This window comes from Martes martes, assembly GCF_963455335.1.
Source record: "Martes martes genome assembly, chromosome: 3".
NCBI lineage: Eukaryota > Metazoa > Chordata > Mammalia > Carnivora > Mustelidae > Martes > Martes martes.
The window spans coordinates 69,604,508-69,627,115 of NC_137890.1; the positions used below are offsets into that span (position 1 = coordinate 69,604,508).

A 22,608-nucleotide genomic window follows, 5' to 3' on the forward strand; every position below is an offset into this window, starting at 1 on the left:
TATTTGCAAAGTAGAATAGAACCTTTTCCTCTAAAGAGAATAAGGGTGTTGTCATTCTACTATTTTTGTCAATTACATGGTTATAAAGGGCTATTGCATTGTTACTTGAATTTGCATTTCATTGTTTACAGATGACTTTAAATATCTATATTTTATGGCCATTATGCCATATTGGGGTAAATGCCAATTGGGGTAAATTATCATGGGGTAAATTATTGGGGTCAATTATCCATTTCATACCTATTTTTATTTTCTGTTGCCCATTAGTGAGGACTCTTCGTATTTTAAAGATACTGACTGTGTATCTGTTGTCTGTGATGCAAATGTATTTTTCCCTCTGTAATTCCTCAGTGACCTGTTTAAATCTTCTATTGCTGTTGGTTTCTTGTCTTGGGTGAGAACAGTCTCCACGAATCCTAAATTGTATGTAAAAGCTCCTAGATTTTCTCATATAATATAGATAATTCATTTATCTACTCATTGATTATATTTATAACTAATTCTTTAGTTTGGAGTCTTCAGTTATCTGGAATTTATTTATATAAATCCTGAAAGAAAATGTACATTTCTATTTTCTTCTAGAGAGATAGCCAATTGAGCCTGCACCTTCCTTCTCGCACTGAATTGAAATATCAACTTCACGATTTAGATTAAAATAGCATGTATTTTGGAGTCTAGATTTCCATTCAATTCCTCTTCCATATTTATTTATTTATTTATTTATTTATTTTAAAAAACAATGTCCTATTTATTTAAACATAGTGGCTACATACTATGTTTTAAGATCTGAACTCACTAGTTTTTGTTTTATACATTTTATTCTTGGGCTTCCCCCCCCCCAAATAAGCTTTAGGAACATTTTGTATTATTTTTAAGTGTTATAATTCTAATTGGAATTGTAACATGTATCATTATTGATGTATGTATAAATATTATATATACATGTATATAGTGAATTTGTGGAGAGCTAACATTTTAATTACCTTTAGTTTATACATCTAAGAACTCAGTATATATGTAGGAACTTAGTATGATTTTCCATTTGTCTGAGTCTTGTTTTTAGGATTTTATACTTTTCTTCACATAGTATTGCTTGGCATTTTATTGTAACCACAAATTAAATTTTCACATTTAGGTGATTTGTGATATTCATTGTTATATATATTTTCCTATCTCTCTATCTTAGCAATTGAAGTGCTTTTTTCTTAAGTCTCTTGGGTTTTCCAAGAATATAATATTATTGACAAGAAGAGAACGTTTTATCCTTTCTTTTCTAACGTTGATGCAAATTATTTTACTGTCTTTTCTTACTACATTTGTTAGAACCTCTAAGACAATGTTGAATAATAATGACAAAAGCGAGCAGTCTTATCTAGTCCCTGATCATAACTAAAGTGCTCTTAGTGTTTTGCTAGTTAGGATAATGTTTACTAATGTTTTAAAGTCTTTATCATACTTAAAAAGTTTCCTCATGTACATATACTCTTAAACTTATTATTAAGGATAGCTGCTGAATGTTTATCAAAATGGCTTTTCAGCATCTATTAGCATGTTCACTTTTTTCTCAACTTTAATACGTTGATGTAATGAATTACATTGCTTGATCTCCTGATACCTACACAATTTTGTATTCTTGTAATACATGCTACTTGGCCATAGTTTCTTAGTCTGTTGACACATTGTTGGATTATTGTAGCTACTATCACATTTAAAATGTTTTGAATCCAATATGACATCAATCTTTTTGCAGTATCCTTATCAGGTTACAGTAACAGGATTTCTTTCATAAAGACAATGACAATTTGTTCTCAGCTATAGTCTTAATATACATCAGAAGTAGTTGCCCTTTGCAGTTAGTGTTCAGCTATGAAATCATCAAATCCTGTTAGCTTTTTCAATAATACATTTTTAATCACTTTTATCATCTCTTCTATGCTGCTCAGTCTAGTCCAGGTTTCTACTTCTTCATTCAATTTTAATAATTTACATTTTCCTAGGATATCATCAGTGGTTTTTTGGTTTCTGAATTCCCTTCCTGAGATTAAGGTTTTCTGTGTGGTCAAGTACACTGATTAACTATGTTTGGAAATATTGCATGGATGTTACAAAAACCGCATGCCATTTAGTGAATATAGATTTATATTCTATATATCTATTTATATTCTATATTCTATTTTCTATATATAGAAAATAGATTTATATTGAATAAATAGAAAAATTTTGAATGCACCTCATAGTAGACCCCAGCAACAGGCTTAGGATAAATAGGTCCACTTTCCACCTCTCTCCCCTTGCCCATCTCCAGACATTTCTGTAGTGGTTTTCACCACACCCATCCCCAGTGGCTAGGGAACTCTTATCTACGCTTAGGTCTCAGCCTCATGTCACTTCCCCTGGGAAGTCATCCTTCATACCTTAAACTAAGTTGGGGAAACAGTCTTAACAATACACAGAACTTTTTCTCCTTTGCACTTGCCTCATCTGTAAGTATAGAGTGATTTGTATAAATAATAAAGTAACGTCTTTCTCTCCTACTATCTATCAAGCTCCATGAGGATGAAATAACATCTGCTTTATCTGATCCTCAAAGCATAGTTGAACATGCTAGAGCACCAGGCACAGAGTAGGCAGGCAGTATTTCTTAGATGAATGAATGAATGAATGAATGATCTTTTCCTCAGAGGAGGTATGAATTCTGGAAGTATCACAGGCACTTCCATTATGTGGTTGGAAACCCAGGCTGCTGCGTCAAAGGATGATAAAGCGGAATGCAAGATAAACAGCTGAGTTGAAAGACTGATGGAAAAAGAAGTGTCCTGGCTCCTAAGAGCCAATGAGTCTGTGTGTAAAGTTACAGTCAGATGCCCAACTGCAATCCCAGTCCGTGGCTTTGTCATATGCACTGTGGCCTGGAATTCCTCTTTTTCCTGATGCTAAAAAAGGAGATTTTCTTGGTTTTTACCGAATGTCTCTTTTCTGTTCAGGATATCACATTTCATGTAGTTGTCCTGTCCCTCAGGCTTCTCCTGCTGTGAGTGTTTCTCTTGTTTTGTATGACCTCGAGTGCTTTTTGTGGTTCTTTTATTCCTTCCATTTTATGCTTTCTTTGTATTCCATTTGGTTTACTTTGTTGTCTCTTTTTCCTTTTGCTATTTTTTTTGCTGGTTTGCGTAAGTTTCTTCTCGTTGTCTTTTTCATTTTGTTGTTAAATTGTTGTTCTTCTATAATTTTTATTTCATAAGTGTTTGCTTCCCCTCTCTAGGAGCTCATAACAAAACATACATTTCTGTCATTTTCTTTATTAAAAAAAAACACAAACTATAATTTATCCTTTCACCAAGATAGTCTGTTGAGTAGGATTAGTCTTCTCAAATGTGATCACTAGATCTCAACTCTGCCCTCATGCAGACTAAGATAAAATCTTCCTAATGCTCTGCCTCATTGCTTTTCTCTTCTTTCACCCCTACTTCCTAGATTTCCCTGAAATAGTTCAGCACTTTTAGTTCCAGATTATTCTTAGAATTACCCTTACATAGTTCCTTTCTATTTTAAGACTTCTTATCTGGGGTTGCTAGTATACAGCCCTGGTCTCTTGTTGTCCATTTGGATCACATTACATGTGCATTGCTGATGGTGGCTTCTCTTTCCCCTCATGCTCTTGTACCTGCAGAGGTGTCAAGGGTAGTGAGTGGAGATTTGCCTGCTATGTCCTTCCCTAGTAGTTTCTTCTAGAGTCCCAAGTACACAAGTGATACACTCTCTGGATCACAGGACACCCGCCTGTGCCTCCATCCTAAAAGGTGACTGACATGCTCAGTGAGGAAGGTGGCAGTTCTCTCTCTCACTGGGCAGAGATGGCCCGCTATTTTCTAGTTAAGGTGTTGCAGATGGAATATCGAATGGCATTGATTCTTTAAGCAACCAGTTATTTTTGTCTGGAAGTTTGTAATGGTTTTTCTCCATTCTTGGAGTTTAAGAATTTTCCAGACTAGCTTTGGTGACTTTTTTTTTTCCCCTCATCCCTTCTGCTTGGAACTCTGAATAGTTTCAGTCTGCACATTCAGGTCTCTCTTAATCTTGAGGACATTTTCTTCTTTCATTAGTTTAATTATTGCCTCTTCTCCATCTGTTCCTTTTCTCCTTTCTAAATCTTCTTTTACTCACATGTTAGTTCTTCCAGATACATCCGCCAAAAATCTATTTTTTTTCCCTCTTGTGATTATCTTGTCCTTGTTCTTTTGCTCTGTCTTTTAAGATATTACTTCCAGTTGAATTTCCAGGTCAGTAAGGGTCTCAACAGTGACCACTACTCTCCTCCAATTCATTTGCTAGCATTTTTAGTTCAAAAGTCTTTACAAAGCATAATTGACTATTCTGACTTATTTCTATATTTTGATTCAAGACTTAATCTTTCATTTTAGGACTTGTCCTGTGTGTTTTTCTTGTTTTTCCTCTCTTGGGCTCCTGGGTCCTCTCTGAACACAGGAGCTTGGGTCCAACTATTGGTGTTTTCAAATGATTCCACAGAACAGTGTCTCAAAGTGTGGTCTGCAGACCTCTGCAGGTCCCCAAGACTCATTCAGGGCATCTACATGATCAAAACATTTTTGTAATAATCCTAACATATTATTTGCCCTTTTCCCTATGTTGACATTTGCTCTCATGACACTAAAGCAAAGAATCAAAACAGTATCACCAAAATGCATCAGTTGTCATTGTATCCTTCACCACCGTGTATAAGAAAATGAAGAATTAAAGACTTGAATCATTTCTAAAGGTCTTACTGCAACAAAAGGCAAAGCTGGGCCCGCATCCAGCTCTCTGGCCCAGCGTCATGGACACCAGACTGCTCTGCAATCTCTCTCTCTCCTTGGAACCAGCTCAGATTGTGGGGAGAGGAAAAATAAGATGAGAATAAAAATAGACATAAAACATACAGTGCTTTTAACAAGAGTAGTGACTAAGGAAAGAAAACAATCCATTCTCCTCTGGTTGTCTTTGTCTGTAATGCTGTCCAACAGCTAACGTGCTGCTTTGGCAACCAGAAGCCTGAGGGTTCCTAAAGGGGCGGTTTGGGGGCTGAGTCAACACTCACTCAACCCCAACCCTGAACCAACCACTCCCTCTGCGTCAGGGCTATATTTTTCATCAGGATAAAAATGAAACTTGAACTCTTGGTTAAAGCGCCTTATCCTCCTTGTTTCTTCTATAGTATCATTTCCTTCTTCTGGGAGCAGGGCTGGATACCTAACTTATAAAGGACCCAAAGCCAAATGAAAATGAAAGCACCTGTTGAAAGAGCAGGGAAAAGTGTTATTAAAGGTGCTAAAATATAGGGGCACCTGGGTGGCTCAGTGGGTTAAGCTGCTGCCTTCGGCTCGGGTCGTGATCTCAGGGTCCTGGGATCAAGTCCCGCATCGGGCTCTCTGCTCAGCGGGGAGCCTGCTTCCCTCTCTCTCTCTCTGCCTGCCTCTCTGCCTACTTGTGATCTCTCTCTGTCAAATAAATAAATAAATAAATAATCTAAAAAAAAGGTGCTAAAATATAAACATTTTTCCCCTGAAAACTTTCTGTTACTTATGAAAGAGCAAAAGAAGTAATGGCAATAGAGAAACAACATACACTTGCATAATTTGAAAAATTTGTTTTGGTGTCATCATTTTATATAACATGATGATGATTGTACTTTATTAGTGCGATGCCTTGATTGACCCTATGATTTTTCTGGCTTTTCTGCAAATTTATTGCATCATCAAAATCTATAATTCCAGCAGCTTTATTTTTAATAGCTATTGATTTAAAGTAATATTGGTCGCTCTTGCAAGATTACAAAAAAATCTTGATCATATTTAATTTTGAAAAGGCTCTTTCTGCATATGCATCTATTATTAGAGTTTTTGAGAGTATTTCACAGGCTGTGACAACATTGTTGGGATTATTTGGGAATATTATATTGGCATAAATTTCTAATAAGTGATATCAAAATATGAATTTTATTACATTTGGAGCTGATGATTGTCACAGAATAATTTTTTCCTAAAAGATTTAGCTCTTGGGATGCCTGGGTGGCTCAGTCAGTTAATCGTCTGCTTTTGGCTCAGGTCATGATCCCAGAGTCCTGGGAACTGGTCCTACGTTGGTCTCCCTGCTCAGTGGGAAGCCTGCTTCTCCCTCTGCCTGCAGCTTCCCCCTGCTTGTGCTCTCTCTCTCTCTCTGACAAATAAAGAAATAAAATCTTTAATTTAAAAAAGGAAGAAAAAGAAAAAGAAAGAGTTCGTTCTTTGCACAAACCGCTTTCACGTAAGTCTGAAGTTAACTTCACATGCAAATGTATACAATGCTATTTCAATGTTTCCTCTGATATTTCCTTGAACTTGAGGAGTTGCACTTGTCACTTCCCCTGCCACTGTTACTATCACAACATCTGGGCCCAGGTATTGTCCTGGCCACCCCCTCAGGAATCTCAAACTGCCCAGAGGCAGGCACGGAGGTCTGGGCCAACTGCTGTGTGCCCCTGGGTTGCGCTAGACCACAGCCCTCCAGGTGCATGGGCTCCTCTCACCAACATGCAGACCACATTGACCCATCAGCATCATCACAAAATGCAGATTCAAAGATAAACATAGATTAAGAAACTCAAGACGATCATAGAAGAATGTTAAACCAAGCATGGAGTCCTTCTCAACCTGGGTCCTGTGTAACTGCAGGCACACATAGCAACCGTAATTTCTGGTTTTCCACCCACTAGTGATTTGGACCTGGGTGTTTAATGCACTTTTTATTGCCAATCTAGTAAGTAATTTGTCTTATAAATCTGCCATTTACAATCTCTCTTTCTAGAGGCTTTTTGCAGCTCCCCCGGCCAACAATTGTCTCTCTTCTCCTTGTAAATCAGTTGGCTACCTTTTTGAGGAAACCAATGTGAACCTAACTTCAAATAGTCACTAATGACTTAAATTAGTTGCTGGGTCTTTCTGAGCCTCTAATTTCCCCAGGACTGATTAGCTCAGGCATAGAGAAGTTCTGCATTTATCCAACCACTTAAAACATGATGGACATAAATTCAGAGTGCAAGTTCTGGAGCAGCCCTGCCTGCTCTGATCCCACTCTTAACCTCTACCTTCCTGCTATGAGCCACTAGCAAGTTATTAACCTCCTTAAGCCTCGGTTTACTCATCTGTGAAATGGGGATAGTAGCACATCTTTAAAGAAGGGGCTTGACAAATGTTTGTTGTGACTATTCATTTCTATGTCAGTGAGATTCAGTCTCATAGGTTATAGCAATGATGTCCCTAAGAAAACAAAAATGCTAGTTTTGTCTAACAATTATTTGGTGTAAAATGTAGTTGTTCACTACTCACTGCTTTCTCAAGGCATCTATAAAGGAGCAGGAAAAAAGTCCAATTCAGTAAGTCCATTCAGAAATCAGCTGGGTGAGGGCTGCTGCAGGATCATCTGGGGGTGTGGGGGTTATGTGTGTGTGTATGTGGGTGTGTGTGTATTTGTGAAGAAAGGCTCTGGGTCTGCATATGATCAGCCTTGAACCTCCTTGAAAGTAAGCCTTGAATGTTCATGTTTACAACCAAGAGACACAAGTGGTTTTCATTTGTTCACTGGAATTGCTTCCTCTTGTTTCCATGGCCTCCATCAGCAGAGCTCAAATGGGACAAGACGGTTAAGTAAGACAGAACAGAGCATCTCCTCCTACTTACATAAAACAAAGAACAGGCATTTTTTTGAAGCTGATTTTTCTTTTTTTTAACTGGGATGAGGTTTTCCAAACCTACCATATGGTTGGTCATGAATTTGAAGCAAAAGCCAACCCCAGGGTTTTGTAAAAGTGTATCACAAATTTAAAAAGAAGTTCACATTTAGGTTTTTTCAGCTTTACTAGTATGGACTTAAAGGGTAGAGTTAATCAACTGTACATACCAATAGATAGGCACCACGTAAAAAATGCATGCCTTCCCTATAGAGTTTACAAATAAAAGTGTGACCCATGACAAGGACACTATATCAACAAAAAATGATGAAATTAGAACATTTCATGAAATTCTCCCATGAGATTTGTGTTATAGAATATCTGCAAGGTGTCTGTGCTGCTAAATGAATGACCTCTGGAAATGGTCACCAAACTTCTGTCCTTCCCACTCCCCCATCGCCACTTGCCTGAGCCTTTTCTGCTCCCTAGGCAGGATTAGACTTGGCTGCCCATGGTTGCTCCTGTCTATGCTTAATTAGCTTTTCACTACCTTCACTGCCAGCTGTCTTGGTCAAGTTCCAATGAGAAGCAGAACAAGGAAAAGAAGAACTACTTTGAGATTTTACAACAGAGAGAATGTTATGCAGAGAGTTGGTTACAGGCATGATGGAAGAGCTGAGAAGCCAACAGGGGTGGAGAGGGAGTCAGGGAGTAGCAACAGCAGGAAGCTGCTACCTCACCTGAGCTCCACCGTGAAGGAAGAGGTGGCCCTGGGGCCTAGGGCTAGGGTCACCTGGGAGACTTGACAAGCCTGTCCAGTGGGCCCTGGAGCCATTAAAGAGACACAGAGCCACAGCCCAGACCAATTAAGCTAAAATCCCTGCAACTGGGACCAGGCGTCAGTGGTTTTTAAAACTCCCAAGGTGTTCCAGCATGCAACCAGGCTTGAGAACCACTGCTTAAAGCACCCAACCCCAACCTGCATCCCTAGTATTGCATTTACTCCAGACAAGGCAGACACAGGGAGAGGAGCTACTGACACAGCATGGTTCAAAGTCCAGAATCGGAGACCAAAGTGACCAGTTAGATAGGCAGCCAACCTGCTCTACGGTACCTTTGAAGACCTATCAAAGAACTGGATTTGATTTGTAGAATTTTGCTTCATAGGTAACCTTTTCGTAGTTGCTCTACAAAATACACTATTTTAAAGAGCCATATTTTGCTTAATGTCTACTGAAAAAAATGATTAAATATCGTACTGTATGCCAATCACAATAAAGTGTTGACTGACACAATTGATGCACAAGGCATTTCAAATATACATAAATTGACAAGAGTAGAATATTCCTGCATAGTAACTCTATTAACTTGCATATATTAAGTGTGTGCTAATTATTCATTGAATGAACTGATCATCAAAGGAAAAGTAATGTTGAGTGTGATGTTATCAAATTTTTTATTGTATTTTAATTCTTTTAAAATGGGTAATCCATGATGATATAAATAATCAATCTGTTAACTAGAAGCAACCATCTGAATATCATCTTCTCTTAAAGGACTAAGAAGACAGTTCAAGATTTTGTACAGCCCTGGGGTAATCACTATGAACACCAATTAGCATCATAAATATTGTTGACTGGAAGTCTAACAGAACTCCAGGTAATAAAGGTCAACTGAGCCTCAGTAACTGGAAAAAAACAGTTAACTCCTCTTGAAGAACCACATGTAATACATTTCAACCCTTACTCCTTTTCATTAAGCATTTATTCATATAAGAAATGTTTATCCAGCAATTAATATTCATTCCAGAGAATAACAAGACAAATAAGCTAAGGTACCTGCCCCAGAAGAACTTTATAATCCAATGGCAGAGATTAGACAGTCACACAAGTCCTGGAAGGAGGTAGTCGGTGCTGATCTTGACGTTCAGCCAGTTTGAGGATGACCAGTCCAGAGCACATGCAGAGGGAGATTGATTGATTGATTTTTAAAGATTTTATTTATTTATTTGACACAGAGAGAGAGAGAGAGAGCGAGAGCGAGCACACAAGCAGGGTGAACAGGAGGCCGAGGGAGATGGAGAAACAGGATCCCGCTGAGCAGGGTCCAATGCGGGGCTCGATCCCAGGACCCTGGGATCACGACCTGAGCTGAAGGCAGATGCTTAACTGACTGAGCCACCGGGTGCCCCGAGAGAGAGATTTAGAGCAAATTATCAGCTGATGGTGAGGAGCAAGGACATGTACTATAAGCACTTGCAGGGAGAAGTGAATGGAATCAAAATGGCATTTATTGTTCAGAACGGACACAACCACAAAATCATTTAGGGAGTATGGGAAACATCTAAGCAAGGAGTTTAAAGGAGACACCTTCAACAAGCTCCCAAATGCTGGGTGGATGCTACACACATCAGAGTGAAAACAATCCACAGAATTTCCTGCTGAATATCTCCCAGGGATGACTGGGGATAAATGAAGGAAACAGAGAGAAGATCTAGTTTGAAGGGGAAAAAAATGAATATTCATTCCTCTTTAGATATATCTGGTTGAAGGCTAGAGAGACATCCAAGAGGAGACACCCACCCTGACTGTACTGAACACACTCACTGTTTGCCAAATTGTGTTCTTTATGAGATTGTCCTTGTGCAACTGTAGCGAGGAGAGAAAACACTCATCATTTGTTTTCCAAAATATTGTGAATAAAAATATAAATTCCTGTGTTAGCAAAATAGTCTTAAAGGCATTCAAAAATAGCTGCGCCAGTCATCTTCCCATGCATCACACATGACGTGCCTCCACTTTTCTCCAGCAAAGTCATGGTGGTGATAACCAAGTCATCCAGGCTTTTAGGCTGTTGTTGGAGAACACTAGATTCAAATCTTTCCATGTCCATCATAAGACCAGTAGTGATCCTTGGTGCCTTTGTATGTTTGTGTCTTACTGGCCAAGGCTGGAGATCCACTGAGACAATAGAGACTGTATTTTCCAAATTACATCACAATTGGTTTAACAATAACCTCCCCTCACCCCGCCCCTCCCACTCCCAGTTTGCTTCATAAACATGGCAGCCTTTCCTTGACTCTTCCTTTTTTTCCCTCTATCTCTTTAGAGATGATGGGAGGGAAATCGCCACTCCATCCTAACAAGTGAAAATCGAAAGAGACTGAAAAATCAGCAACTCTTCTTGGACCTGTCAGAGAAGCGGAGACACACAGCAAACTCCTGCCCCCCAAACTGGAGAGACAGACAAATACAGGAAGTATGTGGTGTATCCAAGTGGAGACTCGCAAGTGGAAACCACCTCAGGAGCCAGTGCTGGGGTAGGAAAACCCGAACTGTAATTCATGAATTGCCAGAGGCTCAGTGTTGTCGACTCCAAGAGTTACAAACTCTAAGGAGATCCTGTCATGGCAGAGGTGGGGCGAGGCGGGGTGAGGGTGGGGACACAATCTGTGGGATTTACTCCAGGAGCTCTACCAGGTTCTCACAGTATGTTGGAGATTGTATTTTGCATTGTGTAATATCAGAGAAAAGTCTCCTTGTGTTTCTGACGGGGCCAGAGGAGAAGGGGCCATCTTGGAATATGCCAGAACACTGTTTGCTTTAAATAAATTTAGCATGGGGCTGGAACCCACAACCCATAGATCAAGAGTCACATGTTCTACCAACTGAGCCAACTAGAACCCCAGAGCACTTTGTTCTTAATGAGGCCTCCCCTCAGGAGAAACTAGCTAACCAGGGCTTAGCCTGGGGTCTTGTCAGAGCCTAAGTGACAGTGGGAGAAGGGAAATACCCAACCCTGGCCCACTCTAGTCTTCCATGTGGAAAAATTCTGTCATTGTTGCAGACATTTCTTTCATGGGCTCTCCCCAATCCTGCAAGCTTTCCCCACACCCCACCCCCCTCAAGCATTCTGGCTTCCCTTGTCTCCTTCCTTCCTGCCTAGGTGAGCACTGCTGGAATCTTCCAGCTCTGCTATTGTCAGGCTGATGGACGAGCAACTCCCACTGTGTTTGTTTTGGTGGGTTATTAGGGCCATGACAGGCACAGAGAGAATAAGGACATTTTAGAATGGTACCAGTTTGGAATAAAATCATGTTCATTTTTCATCTGTCATCTTTCACTAATGGAATATTTTCACCTGACCCGTCAATCTTTTTCTAATTTTATCTGTTTTGCTGCTCTGTGGCTTACCACTCCTGCCCCTGTGGATTGAAATGTTTTATTTTGAAGCCTTTGGGCTACTTACTGGAGACTCATAATAACCATAATTTAAGATAAAAAAAAATAGTTATAAAACCTTCATGTCTTAACTGTAACAGCATGGCCTTGAAACACTGTTGAAAACTTGAAACACTCACAGTCTGATAACCTGGAGCTAAATTAGCCAAAGCTTTGAGTCACATGATCGAAACTGGCTGAAAAGTCTTAGGCAGCATTTATGCTTAAGGCCATAATCAGACAGTAACTGCTAAAATAGTGAAAGAAAACCAAATTTTACAAATTAATCAATTGAGATTTTAAACAGAAAAAACCCCCACAAAACCATTCAGCCTATTCTAGGAATTTATTAAGGGCAGGGTTTTAGTCGCCAATAATTTATAAAAAATTAACAAGCTCATTAAAAGTTAATTCGTTTATACCATAAAAGAAGCATATGGAAAGATTACTACCAAAATTAGAAATTCAACCCAGGAGTTTTGAATCACACAAAAATTTAGTTAATGGGTCTGCGATTATTTACCAATTCAACAACAAATACACAAATTTCAGTGTTTTGTCTGTGTCATTAGATTGTTTCAAAAGAACAGATGGTGCAAACATCCCGCTATAGGAACGTCTTCTGCCAAATGATCTTCAGGATGTTCTCCATTCAACATTCACAAAATTCGGATCCAAGAAAATAATCTGGTATTACTAAATCACTGTGGGGATCCATTTTTTTAGTTTGGTTTTACCAAGGGCATTCCATGACGATGTATATTCAAAGTCACAAGTAAAATAACAAGTGCTTCTGGAGGAGTCGTATTGACTGCCGCAGCCTCCGGTTTTATGTTACTGAGCTCTGAATGTCTGATGAACAATAAATCCCATACATGTTAAGAGAAAGTAGAATGAGTCCAGGAAAAACGGGTCTAGGGGAGGTGCTTTATTTAGTGGATACTTAGTATGTTCAGCACTGTGCTCTGGTTGACATTACTCCCATTTCAAAGATACGGAAATTGAGACCCAGTGGCATTTACAAGGTGGGCCCACCAACTCCCATCCCTCTGCCTTTCCGACTCAGTGAATAGGTAGGTTGAAATTGTTTTCTTCTCTAACCTATTGGGTTAAAACAAAGGCTGGACTATCAGTCACTAAGCCTTTTCTGTTGTGTAATAATTATGTCACAGTACAGATTTCACCTTCTTGTTGGTGTACTATCACAGACATTATGGTATTTCCACCCTTTACTCAAGGTTCCTTGTGGTTTTGCTTGACCCCTTTCTCCTTGATATCAAACAACGGGTATTTACCACAAAGGTATGAAACAAAGATGTCCCAGGAAATGTACTGGAACAAACAAAACTCTAACAATATTTAATGGTTATAAAAAATGGAAAAGCAAAATGGGTATGAGAAAAAAAAAGCTACATATTCTTAGGAACTGTAAGCATTTTAAGATGACATAAAAGAAAAGGAATTCCTTCTAGAAGATGAGACACCTGGTTTTTATTTGCACAGAAAGAACTTAACCCGATATGGAACAATTCTTGCAAATAGTATGAATACTGACTGGTCAAGGACATTTTGAATAGGAAGAAAGAAGTTACAGTCCTCTCCCTTTGTGATTGTTCTAGGGGAGATGATTTAAGACCTCAGAGCTATTGCCTTGTTACTCGGAAAGACAGGTTATCAAAGGTGATCACATGGAAGCTCGTGTTCCTTCCTCTGAATACATAAAATCGAGCCATTGTAGCATCTAACACACAGCAGTATCTGATTCTTGACAGTCAGTCTTTATTAAAATGCTCTCTGGACAAAGGTGATGTCAGGGAGCTAATTCTGTTAATTCATGTATTCCGTCATTCAGTCATAATTTATTCAACTAATCAACATTTGTTGAAGAATATTTTGTATAAGACAGTGGGCTAAATACTGAAAATCAAAATAAAACAAAAAGACATAGCCTCTGCTTTCCTTCTAGAACCAGTGCTCTCTGTCAAGGTTGGTCCATGTCATCTAAATTAACATTCTCCTTCCCAGACAGAAATTTTGAGCAACATTGTTCAATATTAAATATTAAATGGAGATGCTATAGGACAATATAATTGCTCTATTCACTCAGAAGAAAGGCATTTTGAGAGAAAAAATGGGATAGATTATGTAAAAATAAAAACAGTTTAATTCTACCACTTGAATTTGATATTCAAAACTAGTTCCAAAATTCTCCATTCCACATAGATTTATTTTTCGCATTTAAATTCAAGTTAGTTAACATATAGTTTATTAGTTTTGGGGTAAAGTTTGTGATTCATCAGTTGTAATAACACCCAGTACTCATTACCTCAAGTGCCTGTCTTAATGCCCATCACCCAGTTACCCCATTCCCTACCCACCTCCCTTCCAGCAACCCTTCATTTGTTCCCTAGAGTTAAGAGTCTCTGTTTTTATCTTATTGTATTTTCCTTCTCTTCCCTATGTTCTCTGTCTTGTTTCTTAAATTCCATATATCAATGAAATCATCTGGCTTACTTATTTCACTTACTATAATTCCCTCTAGTTCCATCCACGTCATTGCAAATGGCAAGATTTCATTCTTTTGATGGCTGTGTAATATTCCATCATATATATATATATATATATATATATATATATATATATATATATATATCTCACCTCTTCTTTATCCATTCATCTGTCAATGGACATCTGGGCTCTTTCCATAGTTTGGCTATTGTGGACATTGCTGCTATAAACACTGTGGTACATGTGCCCCTTCGCATCACTACTTTTGTGTCCTTTGCATAAATACCTAGAAGTGCAATTGCTGGGTCTACAGTAGTTCTACTTTTAACTTCTTGAGAAACCTCCATGCTGTTTTTCAGAGTGGCTGCACCAGCTTGCATTTCCACCAACAGTGTAGGAGGATTCCCCTTTCTGAGCATCCTTGCCAACATCTGTTGTTTCCTGACTTGTTAATTTTAGCCATTCTGACCAGTGTGAGGTGGTATCTCATTATGATTTTTATTTGTGTTTCCCTGATGATAAGTGATGTTGAGCATTTTTGCATGTGTCTATTAGCCACCTGTATGTTTTCTTTAGAGAAATGTCTTCTCGTGTCTTCTGCCCATTTCTTGACTGCATTTTTTGTTTTTTGGTTGCTGAGTTTGAGAAGTTCTTTATAGATTTTGGATACTAGACCTTTATGTTTTGTCATTGCAAATATATTCTCCCATTCCATAGGTTGTCTTTTAATTTTATTGTTTCTTTTGTTGTGCAAAAACTTTTTATACTGATGAAGTCCCAATAGTTCACTTTTGCTTTTATTTCTCTTGCCTCTGGAGATGTGTCTAATGAGCAAGGAATTGATATGGCCAAGGTCCAAGAGGTTGCTGCCTGTGTTCTCCTCTAGGATTTTCACCCATTTTGAATTTATTTTTATTTTCCTACATAGATGTTTTAAAATATTTGTTTTAACCAATAGTTTAGCTTAATTATAAATTTCCTTGTCAGTTATTTCCATGGACTATAGAGCTCTTTTAAGAAGTTCATTTTTCTAACTTGTTAAATATTTTGGGTATCTTATTATGCTTTTAATTAACTTAGCAGAGCAAGGCTTTCTTTATAGACCTGCACTGTCCAATGTAGTGGCCATTAAGCCACACGTGGCTATTGAGCCCTTACAGTCTGGCTAATCCAAATTGAGCACCAGATGTACCACACAGGTAAAACACACACCAGACTCCTAAGACTTAGTATAAAAAAAAAAGTATGTAAAAATCTTAATCATTTTTATATTGATTACATTGGAGTTATGGTATTTTGATTATGTTGGGAAAATAATATATAGCATTAAACTTTATTTCTCCTGTGCTTTTTAATTTTTTAATGGGACCACAGAAAATTTAAAATATGCAGCTTGCACTCCCTTTCTGTTGGACAGCATTGTTATAAATAGTATAAAGGCAAGGCTTCCAAGGCATTAAAAGATTCTAATTGCTGTCTGTGGAAGACCAAAAATAAAATGAAAAATGTCTTTAATGAATCTGAAAAACCATCCTTCCAAACCCAGGCAAAAGGAACGAGGCATAAGCACAAGGGGTACACCTGGACCCAAGGCAGGGGTTGTGAAAGCAGGGCAAATACAAGTGTGGCAGAAATTAAGCCAAGAGGCCTCAAGAAACCACAGTTTACCACCTAATGTCCCTTTACACTTGACCGCACAACCTAATAAGAGATGCAGGAGTTCCAGGGGAACAGTCTCTATATTAAAAAAAAAAAAAGAAAAGAAAAGAAAGAGAAAAGAAAAGAAAAGACAGAAAAAAAAAAGAAAGAAAAGAAAAGAAAAAAAATAAAGTGGTGAAATACCCAGGACTCGTGAGGGGAATATTACAAGGACTGACATGGAAGGAGGGCGGTGTTCTGACAGGAAGTCCCGCCTCCTGCCCCGCCTCCCTCCTCCCTCCTGGGGTCTGGACAGACCCAAGGTGTGCCATCCCTCTATTCCTGCGGTGGGAGCCACCGACCTCCTCCTAAAGTCCAAGGGTGCTCCACGTAAGCATGCTGCTCTCACTATAACTGGGTTGGATGGTTTTGAGATGTCATTTCTCTTTGAGGCTTTGGTGTCTGTTTTGTCCTTCTCCGCTCTTCCTCTATTTTGCTTTCTCTGTGTCTGAAAGTCTCAGTTCAACCACAGGGATGGGCCTGGGGCACCCTCCATCCATCCCATCTTCCAGCCTCGCTGTCAGACCCACCACTCATATTCTTTTTAGTTAAGTCAACTCAAAAAAATTGTTTTTAAAGAAACGTATCTAGAAGCCAGTTATATGATTATGAAAGAGGCAAAGTTGCAAGCAGATTTATTACAATACTTCATCAAAAGACAGAATTACTTCTGTCTACACTCAAGGAAATGAAAATGCTGTAGCAAGAAAATTTTTAAACATTTACACTAATTAACAATAAATTAATCCAACCAATAGGAATGGTTAAATAAGTTGCAATAAATTCATAGAGTGGGATCACTTTACAACTAGAAATCATGCTTTTGAAAACTAATGACAAAAGAAACACACATGATAAAAATTAATAAAGACGATTATTTACAATATGATCCAACTGCATGCAAAACAAGATACATAGACTATATTATTGGAGGTGAGATTATAGGTCATTTTTTCTCTTTACATATACTTTCTATGCTTTTAAATTTTTTACAATGAACATATATTACTCTTAGAATCAGAAAAATATATATACATAGAAGAATCTATTATTCTCTAGTTTCCATTTGTAATAAGAAGTCCAATTTTTAAAAGAATACCAACAAAAGCTTATCTTTCATGGAAAAAAATCATACCACCTCTGAAGATGATACATAATACAGTACAGCATTTTATTATACACTATAACTCTGTGTCAGCAAGATTAGTTATGCTTGATATGATAGTGGTTTACCTTGCCTGATATGGTACTGGCTTATCTATAAAACAAACACTGAGATCATGCACAGCGCTAGTCAAACAGAAAGACCCTTGTCTGAAAATCAGCAAAACTTGTTTAAGGGGCATTAAAGGATAAGACCTCATTAGCCCTTTCTAGAAATCAGTAGCATGTTTCAGTGTGAAAGTTCAAAGCAAAACTAGTTCAAAGTTAGTTCCACAGAAGTTGCAGCCAAAATATTAAATAAACCTCAGCAATCACAGAGACAAATCTTCCAGTGTTATCAGACCAAATGCTTTGGAGCCCATTAAGAATTACAAAAAAAAAAAAAAAAAAAAAAATTGAATTCAAAGAAATCTTGCCACATTCTAAAGAATAGAAAGTGAAGTCACTCTTCACAGGATGAGTTATTACTTCATTCTTATTTGCTCAGGAAAGGTCACATCATTCATTGCAAGGACTGCTCTCAAATCAAAGGGTTTATAATCAAATTAATCATAATGTTGCTCATAAGTACTTTTTTCTCCTTTCCTCTTCCTAGAGCCATACAGTATAATGCATTTCACGATCAGTTTATGCTCCCTGAAGAGCCCAACATCTCGTGATTCATGTTTATTTTTCTGCAAACATTCAAAGTTCTCTATGTGCAGGCTCTTGACAAGGCCCCAGTAACCCAAAGCCCTCATGGACCTCAGGGCCTGGAGAGCGCCTTGAACGTCACATAAAATAAAGTTCTATCATTTGCTCTGCTAAACATATCATTAGCCAGATACGTAAATTAATATAAGCAGCATTTGCTAGAAACACTGCTTTTAAAAGGAATGTTGCAGTATAGGGCCCTTTGTCATCTCACCCCTATTCTGCCATTTCTTTTTCAAGGGAAACTTGGTTCAACACAGACCATTAAGAGTATCATGGCAGTTGGTTACTTGAGTATGGTTACTTGGGACTTAACTTTTATTCCAAAGTCTGCAATTATTACTTCAAGATAAACACTACATTAAGGAATAGGCACTGATAAGGTCATTCAATTCCTGTAAAAAAAAAAATTACAGAATGGTTCCCACTTCACATACATTCATTAGAAGATGTTGCAGAAATCATGGCCCCTGACACTCTCTGATCATCCTCCAAAAAAAAAAAAAGAAAAAAAAAAGAACAAATCCAGGCACTATTCACATTATTCAATGTTTTACAATCACTCACGCTCATTTCCAAGGGTCTGTCCTATGCCATATAAAATTTTCCTAAAAGTCGGATAAATGAAATCTATAGTTTTACAACACTGAGAAGTACAAACGGTTAAAAGCTGATGTGTGTGCATAATTATTTCAAAATAAAAGAATAGGAAAATGTTCAGGACTATTTATAACTTCTTCTGCCTTTCTTAGAGTAGTAGAAAATCAGAGAAAGAGAAATAATAAAAGCAAAAAGTAGGAAAGCGATGAAAGCCAGTAAAGACTTTCGGGTATGAAAAAAGCTGCATTCGGAGCACAGGGTGAATTCCTCTGGACAAAATCTTCCCAGAGTCTCAGGACCCGGGAAGCCATTGTTGTCAATAATTTTCCTGTAATGTTTCATGGACGGTTTGGGCTCAAACTGATTTGCTGCATAATGATAGAGGCCAAACTTCGGAGCTGAGCGGTCATTAAATGAATAAGCAAAGTATCCACAAAGATTGATACCATCCAGTATGTAGGCTGGAAAAACAAAAGGACAGAATGGTTGTTAAAATATTTTTGCACACAACACTTCACTCTTACACAGCATTAGGGAGTGCATCATGGATACTTTCAATACCATTTAATAAAACTAAATTAAGGTTTCTTTCATAAGAGGACAAATATTAAGCTACAGTCAGCATAGTAGGTTTTACATAATTCAACCTCCTATGATGAACTTGGGTTCAATCTTTATGCACACGAAGGAGGCATGAGTGCTGTAAACCCATCTGAGATGGGGGACAAAGGACTCCACGCTTTTACAGGCCCAGAGCAGGTGTTAGGGAATTTTCCACTCTTTTTCTAGGGTCTCCCACTTTTAGCTAAACTCCATTACCCTGGGGGAGAATATAGGTCTGACTTGGACTTGTTCAGCGTGGCAGGGAACGGATAGCACTTTTCCTCCGAGAGCAACAGTGGGCGTATATGGTTGAGCGCCTATCGGGCATCACACCCTGGGGGGGGTGGGGGGTGCATAGGCTTCAAGGGGCGGCTGTTTCCCGGACCCCTTACCTTTCAGAGCTTCGTTGACATAATTCTGCATGTAATACACCCTCAGCCTGTCTTGGGCTGCGAGCGGATCGTCGTCTATGCCGTTGGCTATTATATACATGGGGAGGTCTCCGTACTTCAGCTTCAGCCAGTTGAGAACTTTGCGCAAGCCCCAGGGCACCACGGCCACCTGACCTGGAGAGTTGAGCCAGGTGATGTCGGTCATTTCCTGCACTTCCAGGTAATCGTTGTATTTCACTGGGTCTTCTTTTTCCCAGTCGACAAGGATGGTGGTGTAATGGCTTACAGCCAGAAAGTCAAAGGAGCCCCGGATTAGCTTTTTTTCTTCCTCCGTGAAATACGGGAGAAGGAAATTGTTTCTTCGGTCGAGCCAGTCCCTCATCACACGTGGATAGTCCCCAGAGCCGAAAATGGGCTCGGCCAGCCAGCCGATGTCAAATTCCAAAACCCTCTCGGCCACTTCTTTGTCCTTTGGGGAGAAAGGGCAGGCGGGTTCGATCCAATCGGCCTGCAGGGCTATGGATATTTTCCCCTTCTGAGAGGCCCTGAACTTCTCATCGTACACGCGCCAAGCCAACGCGTGCGCCCTCAGCAGGTTGTGCCCGGCGCTGTAGGTCATGTTGCGCGTGTACGGCTCGCCCATCGTGATCCAGAACTTGACGTGGCGGCCGAGATCCCGAAAGCATAGGCGGGCGTACTCGGCGAACGCCAAGGCGGTGCGGGGGTTCTCCCAGGCGCCGTGCCTGGCCAGGGGCGGCGGCAGGCCGTGGTGCGGGGCGGCGGGCCGCCAGAGCGCCACCACCGGGGTGACGTTGGCGCGCACCAGCTCGCTGACCACGCAGCGGTAGTAGTGCAGCGCCGTGTGGTTCACCTGCGACTCGTTGCCCAGCGGCTGGATCAGGGCCCAGTCCAGCGAGAAGTGAAAATGCGAGACGTGCATCTCCTGGAGTAAGGCTATCTGCGGCCGGATGGCGGCGAAGTCCACGCAGTAGGACTTCCGCCTCTTGGTCACCACCCCGTCCACCTTAATCAGCCGCTTACTGTGGTGGACATCCCACAGGTAAACGTTCGGGTCGGTGAACTGAGACAGGGTGGTGTCCACCTGCCGGGAGAGGAGGAGGCGTTAGCTTCACCTGACCGTCCCGGAAGAGGAGTTCCGCGCGGTCCCTTCCGCGAAGCTAGCAAAGCAGGAGGAGCAGAAAGGGAGCCTTTCCAGCAGGAGGTTTAAACCATTTTTCCTCAATCGTTCAGCTCGTGAAGAAAAAAAAATTCCACTTTTTAATGCATATTTGCTTTACCTTTAGTTCTAATTCTTGCACTGCTGCTTTAATGTTTCTTTTTTAAAAATCTGGGGGGTGATGGGTAAGGAGGGCACGTGGGGTGAGGAGCACTGGGTGTTATAAGCAACTAATCAGTCATCGAACACTACATCAAAAACTACTGATGTTCTGTATGCTGGTTAATTGAACGTAATAATGATAATAAAATAATCAAATAATTTTGAAAAGGAAAAATACAAAAAAACAAAATCTGATTTTTTTAAAAATCATTTCATATGATAAACCTTAATGATTCTCACACACGTCTGGTCTGTGTTAAGCAAGCAAAGTGCTTTTGAACGTTTGTATTTTAATATAAGAAATCCCCAATAATATGAGATTCCTAAATTTTTAAAAAATGGACAAAAAGATGAAGCATAGAATCTGAGCGAGTTAGAGTCAGAAAACGCGATGATATTTAAAATGAAACCATGCATCTTAAAATCACATTCTAAATTGAAGTTTGCTGTAGACAAAGAACATGCTAGATACGGGTAACTGTTGCTTTTTATCGGCGTTAGTGTCAAAAACAGAACTTAAATTCAATCTGATGGAAAAAGTGTTAGAGAATGTGGAAATGAGGAACAATATTGTCATTTACACATACTGGGCTATTTGAGCATGGTTTTAAAACGTTATTTTTCTGTGATGCTCGAGACCAGTGGTTTTCAATCATCTGATGAATTAGCCTCCAAAATGAAAATGGGTATTTAGGAAAAGCAGATAGATTGTAAAATTGAACCACAAAATGCTCCCTCCACGTATTAACCGTGGAGGAAAAGGCACACTCTAAGTTCATTCTAAGGACCCACTGGCTAAACCAGTGCTCTCCTCTGAAACAGTCCTGTTAGAATAGGTGCCTGGGTTTGCCTGGCCCTTGGAATGCAAGCAGGGGTCAAACTCTGGTTTGGAATCTCTAGCAGAGGTTTCTTTGCAAATTGTGGCCTGAGCTGCTTGCTGCTTCTCTGGAGGGCTCAGTGCTGTGTTTATAAAGGAAAGTAATAAAACACCAGCATGTCACAGGGAAATTGCTTTCTCTGGAGAACTGTCCCTTGTAGATCACCCACGCATGCATTTCCCCTAGTACTGTGGGAATGCTGTGAGAAGTACTTTTCCACTGTGATGCACCCACAAATCTTGTTTCCTCAGCTTTGCGAGAGAAAATATTTGCATGCTCTTTTGAAGTGAAAGTGTTCATAGCTTGAAGGAATTCTTTGGATTATTCTCACAGAGCTCTGAGTTAACTAAATTTGTAACTTTTCTACCACATTTTTCCCAAAACAGCAGCTTTTATTCAGCTCATCTGCAAACAAATATGAGAGACTAAGGTATAATATCTGGGGGTGGGGGGAGCTGCATTTATTTCTTGAAAATACAGGACACTTAGAAATGAGCACTTGGGCATAATTCTATCTAACCGTCATTAATTGGTTGACTTTTCTTAATTAAAAAATGAAAAATCAAGTGGAGTCTTTCAGAAGAAATGGGTATAAAGTATGTATTTAGTATATTATGGAAGAAATCTTCTCCTGATAGTGGCCAAGGTTAAAGAAGCTCTATGTCCCCAATGTGTAGCAGTTATGTACCTGTGTTTACTATGAGCATTAGTGGTTATGGGAAAACAAACCTGTCGTCTGGGAAATTAGGTCCGGTGACAGTGGCAGTCCACATGAACAAGCCGGAGGTCAGACTTCAGACAGGTGGTAACC

The 22,608-nt window shown here is 39.4% G+C and overlaps 1 protein-coding gene across 1 annotated transcript in view; it reads right to left on the reverse strand.

Annotated features, from left to right (window-relative positions):
* Positions 1–18,708: 18,708 nt before the first annotated feature.
* The window catches only part of KL (klotho), a gene marked incomplete at both ends in the record, with an annotated part of 40,493 nt that continues 36,593 nt past the window's right edge, over positions 18,709–22,608 (reverse strand). Inside the window, 2 exons of the mRNA XM_080799365.1 lie at positions 18,709–19,046; positions 19,581–20,682. Of these exons, the coding sequence (XP_080655491.1) occupies positions 18,709–19,046; positions 19,581–20,682 (1,440 nt within the window). The remainder of the gene's footprint in view (positions 19,047–19,580; positions 20,683–22,608) is intronic.